Genomic DNA, 19,766 nt, shown 5'->3' with positions numbered 1-19,766 from the left:
TCCTCTGTTGTGCAATTCCTGTGTTGTGCAGGGGGTTAGCGAGCCCTGACCTGGTGTGCAGCGGCGCTGTTGTGCCAATAGACGTGCATGGCACTGCCCCAGAGCCTTGCAGGAGACAATAAGATGCTGTGCACAAGCGTGTGGGGCATTTCATTAACTGCGCTCTGATTCCTTGCTTGCAGCAATTGTACCAGACACTATCTGACTTCGACATTCGATTCTACATGTATGAAATCCTAAAGGTGAGTGCCCCAAGACAGAGGGCAGGGACCTCGCCTGTCTTCCTCAGGTGATGGGTGGGTGCAGTGATCGGGGGTGAGGTGCTACGTCTCCTCCTTGTAGTCAGAATGCAAAGGCAGGAGGCAGGGCACAGCAGCCAGTTGGCTACACAACCCCCCTGAGTTGGTGCCTGCTAGCCACATGTGATGGCTTCCTGATCAGCAGCACAAGGAGCTCACAGGTGAATCCCAGCCAGGGCAGAGGAAGCAGGCTGTAGTTTGTTGGTGAGTGGGACGATGTCTTGGGATGTGGAGGTCCCAAAGTCACTGACTTGTTGAGGTCCTGTGCCCCTGAGAAGCCATCCATCCTCCTTCCCCACTTCAGGCCCAGTATCAGGGTTGGCGTTGGATGCAAGCAGCCAGCATGGGGCTTGCATGGGGGAGCGTGGGGTTTTCTAAGCTGACTGGCCAGCGTGAAGAGGGGGTATCAGCGCTTTATCTAGGTGTCACCCTGTCCCGCCTGACAACCATCCCCCTTCCAGCCACGGACTGGCCAGAATCCCATGGTGCAGCTCCTTAGTCACAGGGCTATCAGAATGTGTGGGCTTGAAATGAAACCTAGGTCTCACCCTCGGCACCGGGCCGGACCACGGAGAGTCTGCGACGGAGAATTGGACCTGGGAGTTTCACATGGTGCTGCAGAGCACTAGCCCCTGGGCCAAGGGTCAGCTTGGGAAACCAGAGATCAGGGCTGGCGTGGAACTGGCATCAGTGCAGCAGGGGTAGCCAATGTGCAGACCACTGGATAGTCTTTAATGCTGCCTGTGGCTCCTGGGAAGTTTAATAGAGCGTCCTGGCAGATTGGTAACAAAGGTCCCTGGTTTTCCTCCCGCGGGAATGCAGAGAGGTCGGAAGCAGGAGAGTATATTGGTTGGGTGATCAATCCTATGGGCTTATCTGGGGCAGTAAAAGGGCCTGCACCTGAACAGAGCCCGGAGAATGTGTGGGCTCAGATCTCGGGGTTCATGTCCGTGAAGCGGCGACTGCTCTTCCTGCTGCCTGGGTGTTCAGCCCGTGGAGTTCCTGCGGTTGCCTGGCTAATTCCCAGCACAGCCTGTGACTCTCTCCCTCGGTTACAGCTGCTGCCAAACGTTACATCTGACAGTGCACTTCCTGTGTCTAGGTACGCGGGGGACTTGCTAGTCAGTGACATGACCCTGCCTCTGCTGTTCTGTTCCCAGGCACTGGATTACTGTCACAGTATGGGGGTCATGCATCGAGACGTCAAGCCACACAATGTCATGATAGACCATGAGCACAGAAAGGTAAGGTGGGGCCTGCCACAGGCTGGCTTGACTGCTGGCCCACAAAAATCCCGCAATTGAACATGCCTTTCTTTCCCAGCCTCTGCCCTAGGGCAGGTGGGAGACACACTGCTGAGCCGCACCGGATAGCTCAGTTGTATGTGTTTGATGTCGTGTGATGAGGAAAGAAGCTGCTGCTGATCCGACCTTTCTAGGCCCCCCGCCTACGGTATCTGATGCAGCAGTGAGCAGAGACCATTAGCCTTGTCTTCCAAACTCGGCTTCCAAGTCCCAATAAAGAAACCTCCTGAAAATAGCAGAGCAGAGAGTCCTCCTCTTGCACACCCGTGTGCACATTTGCTCACGCTTCTCCGTTGTGCTCCCTCAGGCTCATTTACACACCGTGCCTATCCTGATCGGAAACTTAGCGGCAGTTTGCTCAGCTGTGGTTTTAATACCATTGCTTCCTTGGACAGGCGGTTGAGTTAATGCCGCTTGGGGCATCTTCCCCTGTGCTATGTTCCAGTCTCTCGCTCCCACTTCCTACAGTGAGGACATGGCAGCAGTGGGCACCGGGGGCTGGTGGTATGCAGGCAGCGAGTGGGTTCGAGTGGAGCCTTGTCTGGGTAGAGACTGACCAGCCCTGGCTGTAGCTAGTCCCCAGCAGGCTCCAGCCTGGGGTGATGAATTTGCAGCTGTCCCCCAACACTCCTGTTTGTCTGGGGATACAGGTGCCCATAAAAACGACACCTGTATCTAGTAAACTTGGTTTTATTTGCCACCTGTTTGTCAGTAACTTGGGCTTGTAAATGTAACTTTAGATTGCTCCCAGAGCCTTTGTAGTGAGCTGCCATCTGGGACCCTGGCAAAACCCCAGGACTTCAAAGGGAGGTTGCTCAGAGAACTGTGCTGGTCATTCTCGTGTGGTGTGTGTCAAGGGCAAAACCACCTATTGCCAGCAAACTCCTGTGATCATTAGCAGGGAAAGAATGTTCTCTCTCTACCTGACCTCTCGGGCCACGTTCTTCCACTTCCTTCTGCTGGGGAAGTGAGGCCCACCTGTTCCGGTCACTTCATTCCTGGTCAACTTCCCTTCAGTTTATCCATAGCACCTTCCCAGCTCTGCCGCTGACTTAACTGCAGGGCTTTGGACAAGTCATTTCCCCTCTGGGGCTAATATTGATCTACTTCAAGGGGCTGTTTGTGAAGCTTGTTAGGAATTTGTTCACATTTAGAAAGTGCTTTGAGATCCTCAGATGTGTTGTGTTAATTCAGATGGAATAAATGGGCCCAAAGAGTCAAAGGTGTAACGTGACCTGAAACTGTCCAGCACTAAACAGTGTTAAACAGAGTTTGGGGTTTGGTACGCAGAGAGCTGCCTGCTTAGTCCCGTGGCAACACCCCACAAAAGCGCTTTTTAACCTTTCATGAAGGATACGGAAAAGAAGGAAAAGCATTTGAAGCATTTGAAATGTCAGGCATTAGGTAAAGCTTTCATTTTAATAACATCCCTTGTTCCCTTTCCCTTTAGCTGGACAGAGATTTTTAGAAGGAAAATGCCCCTGGTCTGACAGCCTCTTAGCTGTTGCTAAAGATCGTAATGACTGTCCTTTTGGGGAAGAGAGACGTTGGTAGAGATGGGCTGGAGCTGCTGCTAAAGTCCAATCCCGTTTCAGAAAAGATAAATGACGACAAACACACACGCAAGGGGAATGAAAAGAGCAGCAAAGATAGCAAATGCAGCTTCTGTCTCTGGTGCTGACTCTGACTTGCAACCTCGCGGCTGGAAAACACAAGCATGGCATGCGGTTTGATCAGCTGCTCCGAGACTCGGCAAACTTTGTAGCCGCATCGGGTGTTCAGGGCATTGCATTTAGCTGCCTTTCTGGTCACAAAATATCCAGTCTTGTCTGACTATGCTAGACGCTTATTAGATAGAAGGCAAAAGGAGAGGGCTAAGAAAGAGAAGAAATAAGGCAGGGAAGGAGGGGGAGACGAAGTGTTTGGGATTTAGCGAGAGTCAGTGGAGGTGGTGATGTCGTCAGTTTCCCTCTCTCTGGCCTGGCCGGGTCAGGACATCTCGCAGAGCTGGGATGAAGGCGGGCGGGGTCCCAGTAGCCTGTGGGGGCGGCAGCCATAATGGTGAAGCTTAGTTTTCCCCTCCTCTTGTCTTGCAGTCAGCGTCACGATGGCAGCTTTTTCCCAAAAAGTCTCCTTTTGAGGACTCCAAAAGGGAGAAATGAGTGGAAAACCCCTTCCCTCCCCTCCTTATTTTGTTCACCAATTAGGCCTAATTTCTGACCTTCCAATTTTGTTCACTGATTTCAGGTCCCACCCTTCTGGTTACCAGGCATGATCTTAACACAGCCCTTGAGTTATGTCCGGGGGCCCTTTTTGTTTGTGCTAATTCAGTTTTTGTCTCCATTTGTGCCTTTTCCCATCAGCATTTGTTGTTCTAGGTTACTGTGACTCTTTATAAACTTTCTCACAGGTTTGACAGGTACGCTCACAATTAGGGTACATTTGTAGGCCCAATTATCACAGCAGATGAAAACGCAAAGTTTCTGGTTTTCTGCTGCGGTTCCTGAGTCTCCCTGGCCTTGAGGCTCCCCTGGGGAAGGGCACAGTGCTGGGTGTACAAGACACTCAAGACCCGGCCCGGTAATGGCGCTGTCTCTTTCCCGCTACAGCTGCGACTGATAGACTGGGGGCTGGCTGAGTTCTATCATCCTGGGCAGGAGTACAATGTTCGCGTGGCCTCCAGGTATTTCAAGGGCCCGGAGCTCTTGGTAGACTACCAGGTACGTTAAGAAGCCCAGCAGGTGAACAGTGCCAGCTGCTGGCCGTGTCGGTCCTTGCAGTGATTGAGCAGCCGTTGTACAGCTCAGGGCTCCTGTTCCTGAGTCTCCTTGTGGGGAGTGGAAACACACACCGGCAGAGGGTGGGGGTGCAGCTGTTCTATCCCCCCAGACACACCATGCAGGGCTGGGCACTGTCTGTGCAGCTTTCCCCTAAGAAGGGGTGTTACAGGCTAAGAGATTGGGGCTGATTCTCAGAGAAAAGAGAGACTGTGGCATCAAACTAGAATCTGTCCAAGGGGTGAAAGGGCTACCGTGGATGGAGGGGAGGGGACCTGGCCAGGATGAGGCCAAGCTGAAGGGGGGAGGAGGGGGTGACAAGCGAGGCAATGAATATAAACGAGAGCGACACAGCTGGGAGGGCTCCTCTGGGAGGAGAAAGGAAGGTTGTAGAAGAGCGACCATGAAATGCAGGTGAAACCCAGGCCTGTGAACAAGAGACTGAGGGCCCTGGGCTAACGGCATCTTGGAACTGGAGCTGTCAGCCAAACTGACACCCCCTGTTCTCTGCCGGAGGCTGAGGGATGGTGCTGGAGGGCAGGGCATGATCTCTGTCCTGAGCCAGTGGTAGCTGGCTGGGGGTGCTTGGAGCAGCTGCTGCCTCTCCCCTCTCTCCCCTTGGCTTTTCCAGATGTATGACTACAGCTTGGACATGTGGAGTTTAGGCTGCATGTTGGCCAGTATGATCTTCCGGAAGGAGCCCTTCTTCCACGGCCATGATAACTATGACCAGGTGAGCTGAGTGCCTCTGGGCACAGGACCCCACACAGCCCCTCCAGCTGTCTTTCTGCACAAACCAGGGGAGACTCGGTGGATGAGAGAGGGGTCTAAAGAAATGCTTCAGTGCTCGGTCCTCTAAAATATCGGCTCCGGCAGCCCTGCACTTGCCAGCAATCCTAGAACAGACCAGCTGTCAGACAGACCAGCCACCAGCTCTCTGGAGCAATCCTAGGACAACAGACCGGCCCTCTAGAGAACAAGGACAATAACCACCTGCACAAGCAGGCCTGCAATATCCGACCAGTGCGTGCAGCCTCGTGTGCGCGTCACCCGAGGAGAACTAGGGGGTTGCACCCAGGGCTTAATTTGTAATGAAAGGGGGGCCAGGGCTCAAGCAATTGTTTTATGTTCATAAATGAAGCCGCAAGCCCGGCGGCGTCGGGGCCCTGAACCGCCAGGCCCGGCGGCGTCGGGGCCCTGAACCGCCAGGCCCGGCGGCGTCGGGGCCCTGAACCGCCAGGCCCGGCGGCGTCGGGGCCCTGAACCGCCAGGCCCGGTGGCGCCGGGGCCCAGCCCTGGCAAGTCCTGACACAAATGAAGCCCTGGTTGCAGCCTTTGTTGCTTCTGTAGGCTGAGCTCATTGCACGTACCAGGGTCTTGTTGCATCCCTCCATCCCCCCATAAGCTCCCTGTGTGCCACCTTCCCATACCCCTGTATTTCAGCGACTCCCTGCAGCCCAACTCCACCCCTCCATCATGCCAGGGGCACCCACTGCTCCCCCCACTGTTGTTTCTCTTGGGAGATGAACATGTCGACACACTGAGTGACTGTCGGAAGGATGGGCGAAGCTGAGGTGGGGGTGTTAATGGCAGCCATCAACTGGTTCTTTGAGCTATAGACAATTGCTGAGGTGCTCGAGACTGGGGCTCTGTTAAACAGATGGCAGGGGCTCTGTGTTCCCCTCGTTCCCCCCACACCACTAGAGCTCTGCCCGCTGAAGCCGAGAACGTTCCCTGACATGGACTGGAGAAGGCATTCCGAAGTTATTGCTCCATCTGAACAGACAGAGAAAGGCCATCCTTGAGCAAAGGGCCTTACAGTCTTAGCTGACAAACACGCGTGTGTCTAAGGCTCGTGTCAGGTCTACACTACAAACGTGCATCGGCGCAGCTGTCCTGCTGTAGCGTGTCTGGTGAAGATGCTCTAACCCAGGGGTCTCAAACTCAAATGACCACGAGGGCCACATGAGGATTAGTACATTGGCCCGAGGGCCGCATTACTGACACCTCCCCCCCGCTGCGCTCGGCCCCTTCCCTGCCTCCAGGGGGTGTAGGAGGGGTGTGGGGTGTGGCGGGGGCTCAGGGCAAGGAGTTGGGGTGTGGGGTGCAGGAGGGGTGAGGGGTGTGGCAGGGGGTCAGGGTGCAGGGTGCGGCAGGGGGCTTAGGGCTGGGGGTTGGGCTGAAAGAGGGGTGCAGGGTGTGGCGGGGGCTCAGGGCAGGGGGTCGGGGGCAGGGGGCTTGGCAGGGGGTCGGTGCGGGGTGCGGCAGGGAGCTCAGGGCAGTGGGTTGCAGTGCACAAGGGGTGCGGGGTGTGGCAGGGGGTTCAGGGCAGGGGTCGGGGTGCAGGGTGCGGCAGGGGGTTGGGGTGCAGGAGGGGTGCGGGGTGCAGCAGGGGCTCAGGGCAGGGAGTCAGGGTGCAGGAGGGGTGCGGGTACGGCAGGGGGTCAGGGCGGGTGTTCGGCTGCAGGAAGGGTTCAGGGGGCGGGCTCTGGCCCGGTGCGCACCGGGGGGCCGGGAACGGGGAACCGCAGCCAATGGGAGCTGCTGGGGGCGGTGCCTGAAGCAACAGCAACACACAGACCCATGTGCCCCTCCTCCCCCAAGTTCCGGCTGCTTCCCAGAGCGGCGCAGGGGCAGGCAGGGAGCCTGCCCTGCCCCCAGTGCGCGTCGGGCTGGAGCCGCTCTAGGTAAACACTGGGGGAGGGCGGGGGGGCTGCGAGGAGCTCGCAGGCCGCAGAAAATAACCCCACGGGCCGCGTATTTGAGACCCCTGCTCTAAGCCAACAGGAGACAGCTCTCCATCGGCTTAACCCCACCTCGGTAGCTGTGTCACCCACAGCGCTGTCTACACGGGGGGCTAGGTCGGTGTAACTGCGTCGCTCAGGGGGGTGGATTTTTCACACCTCTGAGTGATGATGTTATCCCAAAGTAAGTGTGTGGTGTAGTCCTGGCTTGGTGTACACGTATCCTGGCACGGCTGTGTTGGTGGGTGTGAAATAACCACTGCCCTAGCGCCATAGCTGTGCTGGCAACCCCCAGCTGTGCTGACAATCGCAGCTCTGCCAACAGACGAGAGCTGCTGTCAACATAGCTAATGCTGCTCGGGGGTGGCATTCCTACGCTGGCTGGAAATCTCTTCCTGCTGGCGTCCGCGCTAGGGGGCTAGTCTGGCCTCGGCTCTGTCGTGCAGACATAGCTGAAATCATACTGTCCTTCAGACCTTGCTGTCAGCCAGGCCCTGGGACCTCCCCTGCACCCGTCACTCGTCTCAGCTGGCCTGTCACCTCTGCTGTCAGCAGCAGCTGAGCAGAGACCTTTCACTGCCTTCTGTCAATACTCCACAGGTCCAGGTTCCTTCGCGCCTGGGCTCCCCTCTCCTCCTCAGTTAGGGGGAGCAGCAGTCAACATGGATGTGCTGGTGTTAGTGATGCTAATGGTCTGTCTCTGTTGAATGCTGACCTAGGGCCTTATAACCCCCCTCTTAGGCTCTGAAAATAGGGCCTGGTGTATTGCACTCACTGGGGTGCCTTAAATCTGCCGTTAGTGGGCAGCCCCCAGAGGACTGTTCGGAAGGGTGGGGTGATCCCTGTTTTCAAGCAGACCCTCCCCTCCGTGTGCATTGTCTCGGTGTTGTCCCTGCAGTGCTTAGCACGGAGGCTCCCAATGTCAGGCAGTGAAGTGGTGCAGGCCAGCCTGCAGGGGTGGCAGGCCTGCAGATAGGCCTTGCGTTCTGTCTCTGTGCTCTGCCGCTGGATCACAGATGCCAGACTTGCTTGGTATGGAAAATCACGTACAGCCCAGATGTGGCTGGTGACCCCGTGCTGTTGGATTTAGTGGTTCTTTCTCTCTCCCCTCCCCCAGCTTGTGCGGATCGCGAAAGTGCTGGGAACGGAGGACCTGTATGACTACATTGACAAGTACAACATAGAGCTGGATCCCCGCTTCAATGATATCCTAGGCAGGTGGGTGCCCGGGGCAGCGGGGGGGTGGCTGGAGTTCCTGTCTCCTTCCCTCCCTGAATCTCCCCTAAGGATGTCCTGACCTAGCTTCTCCCCAGTGCAGGTAACTAGCAGTCTCCCTGTACTGGCCACACTTAACACCTAGGTGGCCTTTTCTCCAGCAGGTGAGGTGAGCTTTACTCTGGCCTCTTAATCTGTGGGCTTGAGCTATTGCTGCAGCGAGTGGTGGTGATTAAAGCTAAGATTTAGTCACAGGTATTTTTAGTAAAAGTCACGGGCAGTAAACAAAAATTCACGGCCCGTGACCTGTCCATGACTTGTACTACATACCCCTGACTAAATCTTGGGTGCTCTGGGTCAGGGAGCGGCCCAGGACCACCGCTGGTGCTCGACAGGGGGGCGCTGCACGGCCTGGGACCACTGCTGGTGCTCCCCCGGGGCAGGTGGTGGCGCGTGGCCCAGGACCGCCACTAGTGCTCGACGGGGGGGGGGGGGCAGTCCACGGCCTGGGACCACTGCTGGTGCTCCCCCCGAGGCAGGTGGTGGCACGTGGCCCAGGACCGCCACTAGTGCTCGACGGGGGGGCGGTGCACGGCCTGGGACCACTGCTGGTGCTCCGGGGAGGGGGGGCGGCGCGGTGGCCTGAGACTGCCCCAGCAGCCCTGGAGTCAGTCGCACTGGCTGCTGCAGAAGTCACGGAGGTCCTGGAAAGTCACAGAATCCGTGATCTCGGTGACAGACACACCGTGTCAAGATCCAAGAAGATAAAGTGAGGCTGGTTCAGTACGTGAATGGAGCCTTCCCCAGAAAACAGGGTTCAGGAAGGGGTAAGGGTGATTCAGCAGGGGGAACGCTTCCCTCTGAGCGTGTACCATCCCCCAGTGTGGTGCTGGGGGTGCCGGCTGTTTTCTGGGGAGACCTAAAAGTGAGGCCCTGGGGTTTGGATTTCATTGGTAAACTTTCAGTACGTTAGACAAAGTTGAAGCGTTGTCTAGGAGAAATACAGGGACTCTCCCTATCCACACGCCTCAGGGAGACCGCACGTCACATACACGGGGGGCAGGAGAGGCTATCATCCGTGTATCTAATACCCTGCACTTGGAAGCTCCAGTCCCATGATTCCAGGTGGCTGTCGCAGCAGGTTCACAGAAGAACTCGTTTAGTAATAAAGCTCTCAGGACACCGAGATGATGGGTTAGCCCTCGTGCCTGGCCAAATTCTGACTCAGGGCAGCATCTGTGTTCAGGGGAGGTAAGGGATCAGGGGAGTTCTCTCTAGCCCCTCAGATGAGACCTCAGCTCCCTGCAGAAGTAAAGCTGGTGATTTGGCTGAGGTAACCCCATCCCTGCACTGGGCACCTCCAGAACAGTGGCTTGATGTAGCCGCTCTCTCTGCCCTGCCCCCTGGTGGCTGACTGTGTAGAGCCACCTGAAGAAAGAACAGGCGGAGGAGCTGATGACCAAGTGTGTGCTGGTTTGGGATTAATCAATTTAATACACAGTCCTCAGATAAAGGACATATCAGATATTAAACTGATAAGAACAGATAGAACTTAGACAATACTTTTACTTCAAGGTCCAAGAGACCCAGACAAGGTTTTCATCTCGAGGCCAAAAGACCAAAAACATCAAGACACTTGATCAGGGCCTTGGATAGGCCAAGAGACAACTGACCCTTGATCTTAGCTCATAGAGCCCATTACGCAGAGCCATAAGGCTGGCTGGTTCCTCCCTCTCGGGGAGGTAGGGTTTCTGGCTGGGTGCTGTGCTTCAGGTGGTGGCTCATCTGTGGGGAAAGCAGGGTACAGGACAGTTCAGGGGGTGTCACGGTGCTGTGGAGGATGCATGCTGTATGAGTAGGGCCCTACCAAATCACTGTCCATTTTGGTCAATTTCATGGTAATAGGATTTTAAAAATCATCAGTTTCATGATTTCAGCTATTTAAGTCTGAAATGTCAGGGTGTTGTAATTGTAGGGTTGGTGTCGTGAGGTTATTGTGGGGAGGGGCCTTGCCGGACTGCTACCCGTACTTCTGCGCTGCTGCTGCTGGCGGCGCTGCTTTCCGAGCTGGGCGCCCGGCCAACAGCCGCCGCTCTCCGGCCCCCCAGCTCAGACGGCAGCGCAGAAGTAAGGGTGGCAATACAGCGAGCCCCCTACAGTAACCTTGCCCCCGCGCTTGTCACTCCCTTTTGGGTCAGGCCCCCCGATTTGAGAAATGCTGGTCTCCTCTGTGAAATCCGTATAGTACAGGGTAAAAGCACACACAAGAGCAGATTTCACAGGCGGTGACGTGTTTTTCATGGCTGTGAATTTGGTAGGGGGCTGGCTTGCAGCACTGCTGGGATGGCTGGGGCATGCGTTAGTGTGGGGGGAGCTCCAGGGGCACGGGCTAGGGTGCAGGAGGCCGGGTTCCAGGCTGTCTGTCTCCCTTGCAGACATTCCCGCAAGCGATGGGAGCGCTTCGTGCACAGCGAGAACCAGCACCTCGTGAGCACAGAGGCACTCGACTTCCTGGACAAGCTGCTGCGCTACGACCACCAGACGCGACTCACTGCCCGGGAGGCCATGGAGCACCCGTACTTCTGTGCGTAGGAGAAACGCCAGTGTCGCCTTCTCTCTCCTCCGGCCATTCTGTCCTGGCAGCCCCCATCCCCTCTCCCAGCCCTCGGATCTCAGTCCCTGCCCCGCCTCGAGCTGTGCACTGATGGGACCTCCCCGGTCTCCTGGACAAGTGTCACTCGGGCCCCAGCCCGGCCTGCGTCTGGGCAGCAGCCTCCTGTCCGCACCTCCCCTTGGTGCAGACGCCTGGTCTGCAGCCCGCTCTGCCCTGGTCCCGCTCTGTCGCTGAGCAGCGTCTCTGGGCCCCTCTGGGAACCCCATGGTTCCGTTCTTGGTCCTCTGCCCTTCTCTCTTCCTGCTCAGCCGTCTGCACTTTCCTTCCTCCTCACCCCCTGCTCGAGTGCTGCCCGTTCCTACCCAGGCACCGCACCTGTAAAATGACTGGCCATCAGAATTGGGGGAAGCAAAGCGGCTTAGACATGCTGCTCCCTGTGGGGAGAGACCAGCCCCCCACGAGCTGGATTCCCTCCCCTTTGCTGACATTACTGTGTTGTCAGTGTCCGATGTAGATGATAAACTCCCCAGGGCAGAGTGTGAGTCACCTCCTGTCTCGAGCCCCATGCACACTGCTGCTGTTGGAATGAGTCTCTCCTGTTCTCTTTCGTGGCGGCTGATATCCAGCGTTCCCGGGGGCAGCTTGCCTGCCTTGCCTGACAAAGTGAGCTGGCGGTCCCCGTCTCTTACGGGAGCGGAGTGTCCTGTGTTCAAGCTCCCGGATTTCCCACTTGCCTCCCCCACCTTGGGTGTAGCTTCACCTTTGACCCTGAGTGCGGTTCCTCCCCTGTCTGTGGCCACCTGCCAGCATCCCCCACTGGCCTGCTGCGTGGTCTCCATTGCTGCTGCTATCAGGGATGGTGAGGGAGACCCTCCAAAAGCACCCAGCTCTGTCCGTGGGTTTGGAGTCTCTTGTGAGTGCGGATGCTCGTCTCAGTCACCCTTTCCCTTGCAGATCCCATAGCGAAAGATCCAGCCAGGATGGGCCCCTCAGCTGGACTGTCAGCCAGTAACACACCTGTCAGCTCCTCCAGTATGTTGGCAGGTAGGGTCCTGTGTTCTGGAGCCCTGTGATACTGAGGAGGAATGACTCCGGTCAGGGAAGATGGGCAGGGCTGCCCTTCCTGTGCCACCCACCTGACTGCCTCTCCAGGGAGCTGGATTGGCATTCTGGGGGACCCGGCCTTCGCTCTAGAGTGGGGTAGGGGGTGCCATGAGGAGCAGCCTCTGGCCGGTTCCCTCCCTGCCATTGTTCCTTTGCTGTCTCTGCTGGCCTGACTCTGCCTTCTCCCTGGCACAGGTCTTACCTCAATGTCTGCAGCCCAGCCCATTGGCAGCTTGGCCGCATCGCCCGTCATCTCCTCTCCGAACGCTCTGGGGTCGCCGGTTCCTGCTGCAGCTGGAGTGCAGTCCTGAACTCAATTCTCAGCCGCTGGCTTCGAGCCCCGCCACAGCTGCGCTTGCCTCGTACGCTCCTGCCCTATTCCTCCAAGCGCTGACCCACTCTGCCATCTGCGAGCAGCAGCTTTCCAGAAGGCAGGAACCGGGGGGCTCTCTGGAATTTTATTTGTATTTCTGTTGAGAATGAAAAACGAGCAAAAACATAGGTTCCTTTTTCCCCTCTGTGCGGTAACGATCTCAAACTCTCTGGCTATGGCCAAAGGCTGATCTTGTTGTCTGTCAGGGTAAAGAGTTAGCTGCATTCTTCTCATGAGGATCATGGTTAGTGATGCAACTACAATGTAGAAATTTAAAATGGATAATAAAATTTATTTTCTATGTCCCTAACAGGACAGCATGGCCAGTGGCTTGGTCTGGGGCCAGGGACTCTGAGTGGCTTGGTGTATCCTGGGCAGGGAGTGTGTCTCGGGCGGTGACCACTAGCAAGGGTTGAGGATAGTAATGCTCCTTCTGGAGAACTCGGATTTTAAGGCCAGAAGAGGGACCGTTCTGATCACCTCGTCTGACCCCCAGCTATCATTCATTCCCCTCTGTTGCCATAGGCAGGGAGCCGGAATCCCCTGGCGTGTCCCATCGCTCACTCACCTCCAGCTGAACTTACCGATCGGTTACTATTTATCTGCTTTCTAGGCTGTGCCGAGGGAGCTGTGTGTGTAGTGTTTGCACTGGGCATCGTCCCGTTTGTCCCTCCTTCCTTGTGAGGTCCCAAAGCTCGGGCACCAGCCCCAGCCCAAACATCTGCATAGCAATTTTACAGCCCTGCAGCCTGAGCCCCGGCCAGCTGTGTAGACACCCTCAGAATCCAAGGACGGGAGGAAGCATAGGTCCAGGGACCAGTCAGCAGTCGGTTACAGCTGGTGTCCTGACGCTGTGCTGCACCACTAATCGGGCCGTGCTGCTTTTTGGCTTTCGAATCTGAAACACCTGCTCCTGCAAACTCATCCGTTGCTGCACACCTAGAGGGGAGCTGTTGCTGCCGAGCTCTCTGGTATCTATAAAGCGAAGCCTTCTTCAACCATGTGTCTTCTCGGGGAACCTTCCTCTGTTAGCTGTTCCAGAGTTTGGGGCTGGAGACACTGGTGAGCAGCGGAGGTCTCAGTGTTGGGAGTTTTCAGAGGTGACCTCTCTGCCACTAGTGATCGTGAGCAGAAAGCCTCAGGTCCGGGAACCCTCCCAGCAGCCGGGCACTTTGTAATCTCCTCAGTGAGGATAGATCTAGCAGAGCCCCTTCATCGGTTCACAGACCCCGCTGCATTCATAATGCCTTCCAGGGCAGGGAGGGATCTTCCCCCTGTGACCTCTGTCCAGGGAAGATTTTGGAGTGACGGGGCAGAGCATTGAGACCTGATGAGGCTGTTACCACTTGCTGTCTTCTCCAATTGATGACTGCCACGGTTTCCTGGCACTTCTAGGAAGGACTGTGGATGTCTTGGACTTAAGTATCAAAGGGGTAGCCATGTTAGTCTGGATCTGTAAAAGCAGCACAGAGTCCTGTGGCACCTTATAGACTAACAGACGTAGTGGAGCATGAGCTTTTGTGGGTGAATATGAAGAAGTGGGTATTCACCCATGAAAGCTCATGCTCCACTACGTCTGTTAGTCTATAAGGTGCCATGGGACTCTCTCCTGTCTTGGACTTAATTTGTTCAGGGGAAGGCTGCCACCTCTTTGCTATTTTTTAGCCGATGCAGGTGGCCCGGGTTGCCCTCCCAGCAATGAGGAGGTCCTGGTGATGCCCAAACCCCTCCACCCGTGTCCAATCAAGCAGGCATAGTCTCAAGTCCTCCTCTGGAGCTTCAGGGGCAGTAATAGAGTTTGAGTGCATTGTGTGATCTAGTCTGATCTGCGTATACGGGCTATAGCGTTTCACCCAGTAATTCCTGCCTCAAGCCCCTATGTTTGGTGGAGCGAGAGCATTCTCTTTAGACATGTCCAGTCTTGATTGAAACGCCAAGCGATGGTGAATTCTCTGTGTCCTCAGGTCAGTTGTTCCAATAGTTACTTTCCTTCCATTTGGAAATTTTGCACCTTATTCCCAGTCTGAAGTTGTCTAACTTCATTTTCTACAGTTTTTCCAGCCCTCGAATCGTCCCTGCGGCTCTTTGCCACCCCCCAGAGCAGCAGTAGAGCAGGTGCCCCAGCCGTAGAGGGGCAATTAGCTGGCGCTATCCCAACGCTCAGCAGGAGGAAGGGTAAATGCTGGGATGGCCTGTGCATGTTTCCCTGGTGGGGGAAGAGTCTCTAACCTGCTCACGCCGGGATTTGAAACCCCGAGCCGGCTACGTGACCTGCAGCCGGTTCGCTTTCGAACCGTGCTAAGGGCACATCTGTACACGCTCGTGCTCCATACTCTCCATTTCCTCACCCTCGTGTCCCGCCCGGACACTAAGTGGTAGGGTCTAGTGAGGGTGAGGAACCCCGGGGGGCCAGCCTGTATTCCACCTTGGTCCCACAGCCCGCCAGGGATATTAGTTGGCAGCTCCTTCATGGACCTGTGAGCACAGGCATGTACCTGGTGCGGTTCACCCTGTCCCTGATCCTCATGCCGCAGAGGGACAGGTGAGACCCTGGCACACACCTACCTTCAGTGCACCAGGTTGCAGCTCCTATCCACTTGCCAGAACCCAACAGGACCACTGGGATTTGAAGTGTCCCACAGGGCCCAGGCTGTGGTCTGTCCTCCCCTCTGGCTTGGTATTAAATGGCCCTGGGGTTCTTTTACTCCTGTTGTTGTTTGCTCAGGAATTCTCCCCTTGTGCTGCCTGTGTGCGGGGAGAGAAGGGGCCAAAGCCCAGACCACTGGGTGTATGGAGTTAGTGCCGGCCTCCTCCATTAGTTACTCCTGGGGGGGTTCTGTGCCAAAAAATTAAAAATCCTGCACCCAGTATTTTCAAATTCTGCACATTTTATTTATCAAAATAACACAATATAATCACACCAGTTTCAGTTATTTTTGGTCATTTATTTCAAAATATAGATGACAAAAGATTCAGGAAATGTTTTTTGACATAGATTCCTTTCTAAGCATGTTAATACAGAACTCAGTAATAATTCATTTAAACTACAATACAGAACCGTATTTCCCACACACCCCCAGAAGCAGTGCAAAGACTGGGGGGAGTCAGGGCTAATGGAGGGGGAAGTAGATTGCTGGGAAGGAGCCTGGGTGTGAACTTGGAGGGTTGTTGGGTATGGGTGGGCAAAGTATGGAACAGGTTTTTGGGGCGGGGGGGGCAGGGAGGGACTGTTAAGGAGCTTCCCCCATGCAGGCCCTGGGCTGACCCCTAGCCTCTCCCATTCAGTCAGGCACATCTGTCCCTGTCCCCCCACACAGTCACCCTCTGTCCCTATGTACCTCTGCATCTCCTCCCCCATCACCATGTGGCCCTGCACCTCCCTCCCCTGGTCAACCTGTGCCTCTACTCCCAGTCAACTCCTGCCCCAATCTGTCCTCCCCCACTAGCCCATCTGACACCCCCCCCCCCAAGCACCCTACGCTGTCTGTCTCCCTATAGCCCCTCTCTCCTGACATGGCCCCAGAGGCGCTGGGAAGAAGGTAGGCTCTTTCTCTTCCTTAGCTGGGAAAGGCAATGACTAGGTAGTGGCTGTAGCATGTAACTGCTTCCCCCACCAGCCCTGGCTACCTATGTAAATGGCAGGTAATCACAGTCAGGCACTACACCAGCCCCTGCTTCCCCTGCACTCGGCTCTTTGCTGAGTGGTAAGTTCTCTGCCAGGCTGCCTGCGTGAGGGCCGTTTGCAGCAGCTCTGGGAGTTTTCTGGATGGGGGGGCGGAAAAAAGAGGTGGTTCGTAGGTAGTTGGGCAGTGGAGAACTCCTGCTGCTGCCGTACAACTAAGGTTCCCTCCCAGGGGGCTGGCAGGTGCTGATGACGTCCCTTAGTGGCTGCTCAGCTCCAGCAGGCCCAGGGACCATTGTTTGGAAGGCACGAACTCTGCCCCTGGAGAGCAGCCGGTCTGTGTTCCCCTGCCCAGGAGGGGTCAGCACCCATCCTCCAGCTGGTGCCCTGGTGTTCCTCTGTCCCTAGCGCTCTCCCTCCTGGGCTCCAGGGAAGGTCCGACCCTCCCCTGCCTGCTGCCACAGTGGGCCAGTGTACCTTACACCAGCAAGTCCCACACAACTACAGCTCCCTAACTGCTGTGTAGCTGGGCAGGGCCTGGCTCTGGAAGGGCAGCACCCCCCCAGTTCCCTCGAGCCTGGGACGCGGACAGCTGCCTCTGCCCTGAAATGCTCAGGGCTCCTTTGGCTCTGCTCCCATCCACACCCAGCATCACATGGAGCCTCTTGCAGTGACACTTAATTGCTCTGCTGATACCTTCTGGTCAGTCACTGGTACAGGCTTCCCCCTGTACTCTACCTCACTGCAGAGGGGTCATTGACAACTGCTCTTTTCACGTAACTGTCTCTAGAAAACCTTCCCAAGAGGGTGGGAGTAATCAGTGCAGAGCCGTGTCTGCAGGGGCAGAGCCAGCAACTGCCCTGCCACCTTGTGCAGGCCTATTAACCCTGCACCCCTTTGTTACCACCACTCTGCCTGGGCTCCCTGCTGGGGACCCTGACTGCAGCCACTGGCCCTGGGGCTCTGCCCGGGGAGTAGTGAAGGAGGTGGGGGTAGGTCCAGTCCTCCCTCTTTCAGCTGGAGCTGACCCTGCTTGAAGACAGGGGACAGCGGGCATGGGAGGCAGCACCCACCCCCAGAAGAAGGGTAGGAACAGCACCTTGCCCGCAGCCAGCACTGGTTGCTACAAGAGGCTGCAGCCGACCCCCTCTGCACCTTACATTGACCAGGTACCCTCAGGCCAGGGTCTCATTTCCTCTGAGAAGCCATGACCCCCCTCTCCTTAGCTGCACCAGCCTTGGGCCCATGATGCAGGGTGCCACCTCCCCCCTCCATTCATGGGCAGGGGTTAAGGTTAACCTTCATGGGAAAGGGTTAGGTTAGGGTTAAAATCATCAATTTGTTAGATAATTAGAAGGGAGTTTGGCCCTAGCTCCATGACTAAAGTAAGGTGCACAGGGGTGGTAAACTGCCACCTCCCTTCAGTTACTACAGGGCCAAGATGGACCCTGCTGGACCTTGAAGCTGGGGTTGGAGGGGTTTTCATCTCTCCCATGCTAGCAGATTGGCAGACAGACTTACTTTCCTTGTGACTAAGTGGTAAGGGGGTAGTATTACTCCCCTTCAGTGGGGCACCCCTGCCTTGTCTTGCCATAGCTGAGATTAAAAGCCACAGGAGATTAGGTTTGGGAGAGACCCCAGGAGGTCATCTAGGCCCACCCCCTGCTCAAAGCAGGACCAATCCCCAACTAAATCATCCCAGCCAGGGCTTTGTCAAGCCTGACCTTAAAAACCTCTAACGAAGGAGATTCCACCACCTCCCTAGGGAACCCATTCCAGTGCTTCACCACCCTCCTAGTGAAATAGTGTTTCCTAATATCCAACCTAGACCTCCCCAACTGCAACTTGAGACCATTACTCCTTGTTCTGTCATCTGCCACCACTGAGAACAGCCGAGCTCCATCCTCTTTGGAACCCCCCTTCAGGTAGTTGAAGGCTGCTATCAAATCCCCCCTCACTCTTTTCTGCTACCTAAACAATCCCAGTTCCCTCAGCCTCTCCTCATAAGTCATGTGCTCCAGCCCCCTAATCATTTTGTTGCCCTCCCCTGGACTCTTTAATTTGTCCACATCCTTTCTGTAGTGGGGGCCCCAAAACTGGATGCAATACTCCAGCTGTGGCCTCACCACTGCCAAATAGCACTAAATCACTTCCCTTGCTCTGCTGGCAATGTTCCTGCTAATGCAGCCCAATATGCTATAAGTCTTCTTGGGAAGAAGGGCACACGGCTGACTCATATCCAACTTCTTGTCCACTGTGACCCCTACGTCCTTTTCTGCAGAACTGCTGCCTAGGCACTCGGTCCCTAGTCTGTAGCAGTGCATGGGATTCTTCCGTCCTAAGTGTAGGACTCTGCACTCGAACCTCATCAGATTTCCTTTGGCCCCATCCTCCAATTTGTCTAGGTCACTCTGGACCCTATCCGTACCCTCCAGAGTATCTACCTCTCCCCTCAGTTTCGTGTCATCTGTGAACTTGCTGAGGGTGCAATCCATCCCCTCATCCAGATTATTGGAGATGTTGAACAAAGCCAGCCCCAGGACCAAGCCCTGGGGCACTCTGCTTGACACTAGCTGCCAACTAGCCCTCGAGCCCGACGATCTAGCCAGCTTTCTATCCACTTTAGTGTCCATTCATCCAATCGATACTTTAACTTGCTGGCAAGAATACTGTGGGAGACCATCTCAAAAGCTTTGCTAGAGTCAAGCTAGATCACGTCCACGGCTTTCCTCATATCCCCAGAGCCAGTTCTCCTCATAGAAGGCAATCAGGTTGGTCAGGCATGACTTGCCCTTGGTGAATCCATGTTGACTGTTCCTGATCACCTTCCTCTCCAAGTGTTTCTAACTTGATTCCTTGAGGACCTGCTCCATGATTTATCCAGGGACTGAAGTGAGGCTGTAGTTCCCCAGCTTCTCCTCCTTCCCTTTTTTAAAGATGGGAAAAAGGCAAATCTAGTGCCCATCGTCTGGGACCTCCCCCCACTTGCTACCAGTTTTCAAAGATAATGGCCAATGGCTCTGCAATCACAGCAGCCAACTCCCTCAGCACCCTCGGATGCATTAGATCTGGGCCCATGGACTTGTGCACATCCAGCTTTTCTAATTAGTCCTGAACCTGTTCTGTCACCACTGAGGGCTGCTCACCTCCTCCCCATACTGCGCTGCCCAGTGCAGCAGTCTGGGAGCTGACCTTGTCTGTGAAGACAAGGCAAAAAAAGCATTGAGTACATTAGCTTTTTCCACATCCTCTGTCACTAGGTTGCCTCCCCCATTCAGTAAGGGGCCCACATTGGCCCTGGCTGCCTTCTTGTTGCTAACATACCTCTAGAAACCCTTCTTGTTACTCTTAACATCCCTTGCTAGCTGCAACTCCAATTGTGCTTTGGCCTTCCTGATTTCACTCCTGCGTGCCTGAGCAATATTTAGTCATCTGTCCAAGTTTCCACTTCTTGTAAGCTTCCTTTTTGTATCTAAGCTCACCAAAGATTTCACTGTTAAGCCAAGTTGGTTGCCTGCTGTATTTGCTATTCTTTCTGCACATTGGGATGGTTTGTTCTTGTGCCCTCATTAAGGCTTCTTTAAAACACAGCCAGCTCTCCTGGACTCCTTTCCCCCTCATGTTATTCTCCCAGGGGATCCTGCCCATCAGTTCCCTGAGGGAGTCAAAGTCTGCTTTTTGAAGCCCAGGGTCTGTATTCTGCTGCTCGCCTTT

At 55.5% G+C, this 19,766-nt stretch overlaps 1 protein-coding gene and 1 non-coding gene across 2 annotated transcripts in view; one reads left to right on the top strand and one right to left on the bottom strand.

Moving 5' to 3' along the window:
- Nucleotides 1-12,745, top strand: part of LOC112110232 (casein kinase II subunit alpha-like) — a 55,286-nt gene extending 42,541 nt beyond the window's left edge. Inside the window, exons 7-14 of the mRNA XM_026647141.2 lie at nt 183-242; nt 1,460-1,543; nt 4,213-4,323; nt 5,012-5,113; nt 8,242-8,342; nt 10,775-10,923; nt 11,908-11,997; nt 12,253-12,745. Coding sequence (XP_026502926.1) covers nt 183-242; nt 1,460-1,543; nt 4,213-4,323; nt 5,012-5,113; nt 8,242-8,342; nt 10,775-10,923; nt 11,908-11,997; nt 12,253-12,368 — 813 coding nt within the window. The 3' untranslated portion in view covers nt 12,369-12,745. The remainder of the gene's footprint in view (nt 1-182; nt 243-1,459; nt 1,544-4,212; nt 4,324-5,011; nt 5,114-8,241; nt 8,343-10,774; nt 10,924-11,907; nt 11,998-12,252) is intronic.
- Nucleotides 9,731-9,925, bottom strand: LOC113405978. The gene has a single exon (XR_003369588.1). It is a non-coding gene; the product is annotated as a U2 spliceosomal RNA (small nuclear RNA).
- Nucleotides 12,746-19,766: the final 7,021 nt, after the last annotated feature.

The sequence above is a fragment of the Terrapene carolina genome, unplaced genomic scaffold (assembly GCF_002925995.2).
Source record: "Terrapene carolina triunguis isolate 2854851 unplaced genomic scaffold, T_m_triunguis-2.0 Scaffold58, whole genome shotgun sequence".
NCBI lineage: Eukaryota > Metazoa > Chordata > Testudines > Emydidae > Terrapene > Terrapene triunguis.
This window is presented reverse-complemented; position numbering and strand designations above follow the sequence as displayed.